Raw genomic sequence first — 1,905 nt, 5'->3', positions numbered from 1 at the left:
GATTTTTCACTAATTGCAGGGACAAAGTAGTTTTATTGTACTCTGTTGTGCTGTTTTCAGACACCTTTCACAAGTATTTAACCTATGAACTCTTAGCAAATTGGTGCGATTTCTTTCAAAAACATGATGGAAAAGGTTTTTTAAAGTATTTTTTCCAGGTCATTGATTTTTAGAACTCTCTTTTTAATTTCTTTTTTTATTTTTTTTTTCAATTTGTGTACTCTTGAACTGTTATGGATTTTTAAAGTGGGGACTTTTAGATGGTTATAATACATTCTGTTTTTGCCCCCGTCCACGGTAGTACACAGCTTAGCTTCCATGTGTACTCCTGCAGCTTCTCTAAACTGGGAGAGTGCTGACTATACAACCTCACATAAAAAAATAAAAAAATCAATCTTTAAGTAAAATCTATTACCTTGAAGCTTGCCGTAGGCCACCAGTGAGCCGCTAAAAGTGACGCCTCCAATGTAGGTGCCCAGATACGCCACAGTCTTGAGTACGCCGGCAGCTGGGTGAGTGTCCAGGTGGGGGTACTCAATCATGAACTCGGCAACACAGGTGAGAACGGCCGCCAGCCCCACAAGGCTGTGGAAGGCTGCCACGAGCTGCGGCAAGTCTGAGATTTCAATACGCTTGGCAATGGTCAGACCTGCAGAGGAGATATGAAGATCCGACAAACAGATCTCAATAAATCTCTCAGAGTTACAACAGTTTATCTGGCTGACTCAAACACCAGACACCACACTTCTTGGCTATGATTGAATAAAAATAATTTCAAAAAAGCAAAATGGTTAAAAGGCAAACACCTGATTTCTGTAACTTTACTCTACACAAATGGGGCCTGATCTTCAAAGCCTGTCTAATGAGTCCAAAGTATGCTTTCTCGAAAACACGGGGTCACTAATTTAACACTGAGTAAACCCTCATGCTCTGCTGCCTGCGTGTGTGCATGCTGATTAAAACATCATTTATCATCCTGCTTTCTCAAATTACTATTAACATGTACAACATTCACACATGATGACGAAATCCACTCATCTCTGAATCTGGACAGCATGATGGATGCTCTGTTATGAATTAGCAAAAAAATCACACTCTTCAAAAGACCGGGGCAGTCGCATGCAAAGTTAATAACATGTAACTCATTCATGATGGTCTTGGAGTTTTCTAAACAAACTGTTAAGACTTTAAAAGGACCCATGCACAGGCTTTATTAATTTTGTTTCTTTTTAAATGGAGACTGAAACCCAGAAATGCTCTGGTCTCTTTGTCATGATGCAGCACAGCATGTTTCACAGTGGGATTTAGATAGTGATCAATAACAAGGGACTAAAGTAAGCAGTGCTGCGGCAGATGATAATCCATGCCAGAGTGGGCCTAAAAGCAGGCGGCTACCTACCCAGGGTTCCTCCTGTGGCCATGGCCAGAGACATCTGAGACAGCAGCTCTGGTGAAGGTTTGAGGGCACCGAGCGTTGCAGCAATGCCCCCCGCCACTCCCATCATGCCCAGGGCGTTCCCCAAACGACTGGTGCCCTGAGCAGAGAGGCCTGCCAGCGCCCCGACACAACACAAGCCTGAGCCCAAATACATCATCTGAAATAACAAAAAAGAAATGACTTATGCGTGTAGCGCTTGATCATGGTAAGAGTCACAGTCAAGTCACTCATACATACATATATATCCAATTTGGTTTTTTTTCTATGACCCATATTGTTAACCTGATTTCAGCAATGTATTTATTGAACATATTTTTGGATTTGCAGTTTGTTGGTATCTTAGACTTTTTATATTTGCACTATTCATACTGGCACTATTCTCACTACTGCAACTGCTACACAGTAATTTCCTTCAAATAATAGAGTTTTATTTGATCTCAACAAGCTGTCCTTGGATCATCAGTAAG

At 41.4% G+C, this 1,905-nt stretch overlaps 1 protein-coding gene across 1 annotated transcript; it reads right to left on the bottom strand.

The window, feature by feature from the left end:
• Positions 1-415: 415 nt before the first annotated feature.
• On the bottom strand, positions 416-1,595 carry LOC121965692 (NAD(P) transhydrogenase, mitochondrial-like; the record flags this gene model as incomplete). Its single annotated transcript, XM_042515818.1, has 2 exons — positions 416-649; positions 1,400-1,595. Coding segments are annotated over 2 exons (430 nt in total), but the record flags the coding sequence as incomplete, so codon positions are not given.
• Between the last annotated feature and the right edge of the window lie 310 nt (positions 1,596-1,905).

Source organism: Plectropomus leopardus, unplaced genomic scaffold (genome assembly GCF_008729295.1).
Source record: "Plectropomus leopardus isolate mb unplaced genomic scaffold, YSFRI_Pleo_2.0 unplaced_scaffold21221, whole genome shotgun sequence".
Classification (NCBI taxonomy): domain Eukaryota; kingdom Metazoa; phylum Chordata; class Actinopteri; order Perciformes; family Serranidae; genus Plectropomus; species Plectropomus leopardus.
Note: the sequence above shows the minus strand (reverse complement) of the source record. Positions and strands in the feature narration are given on the sequence as shown.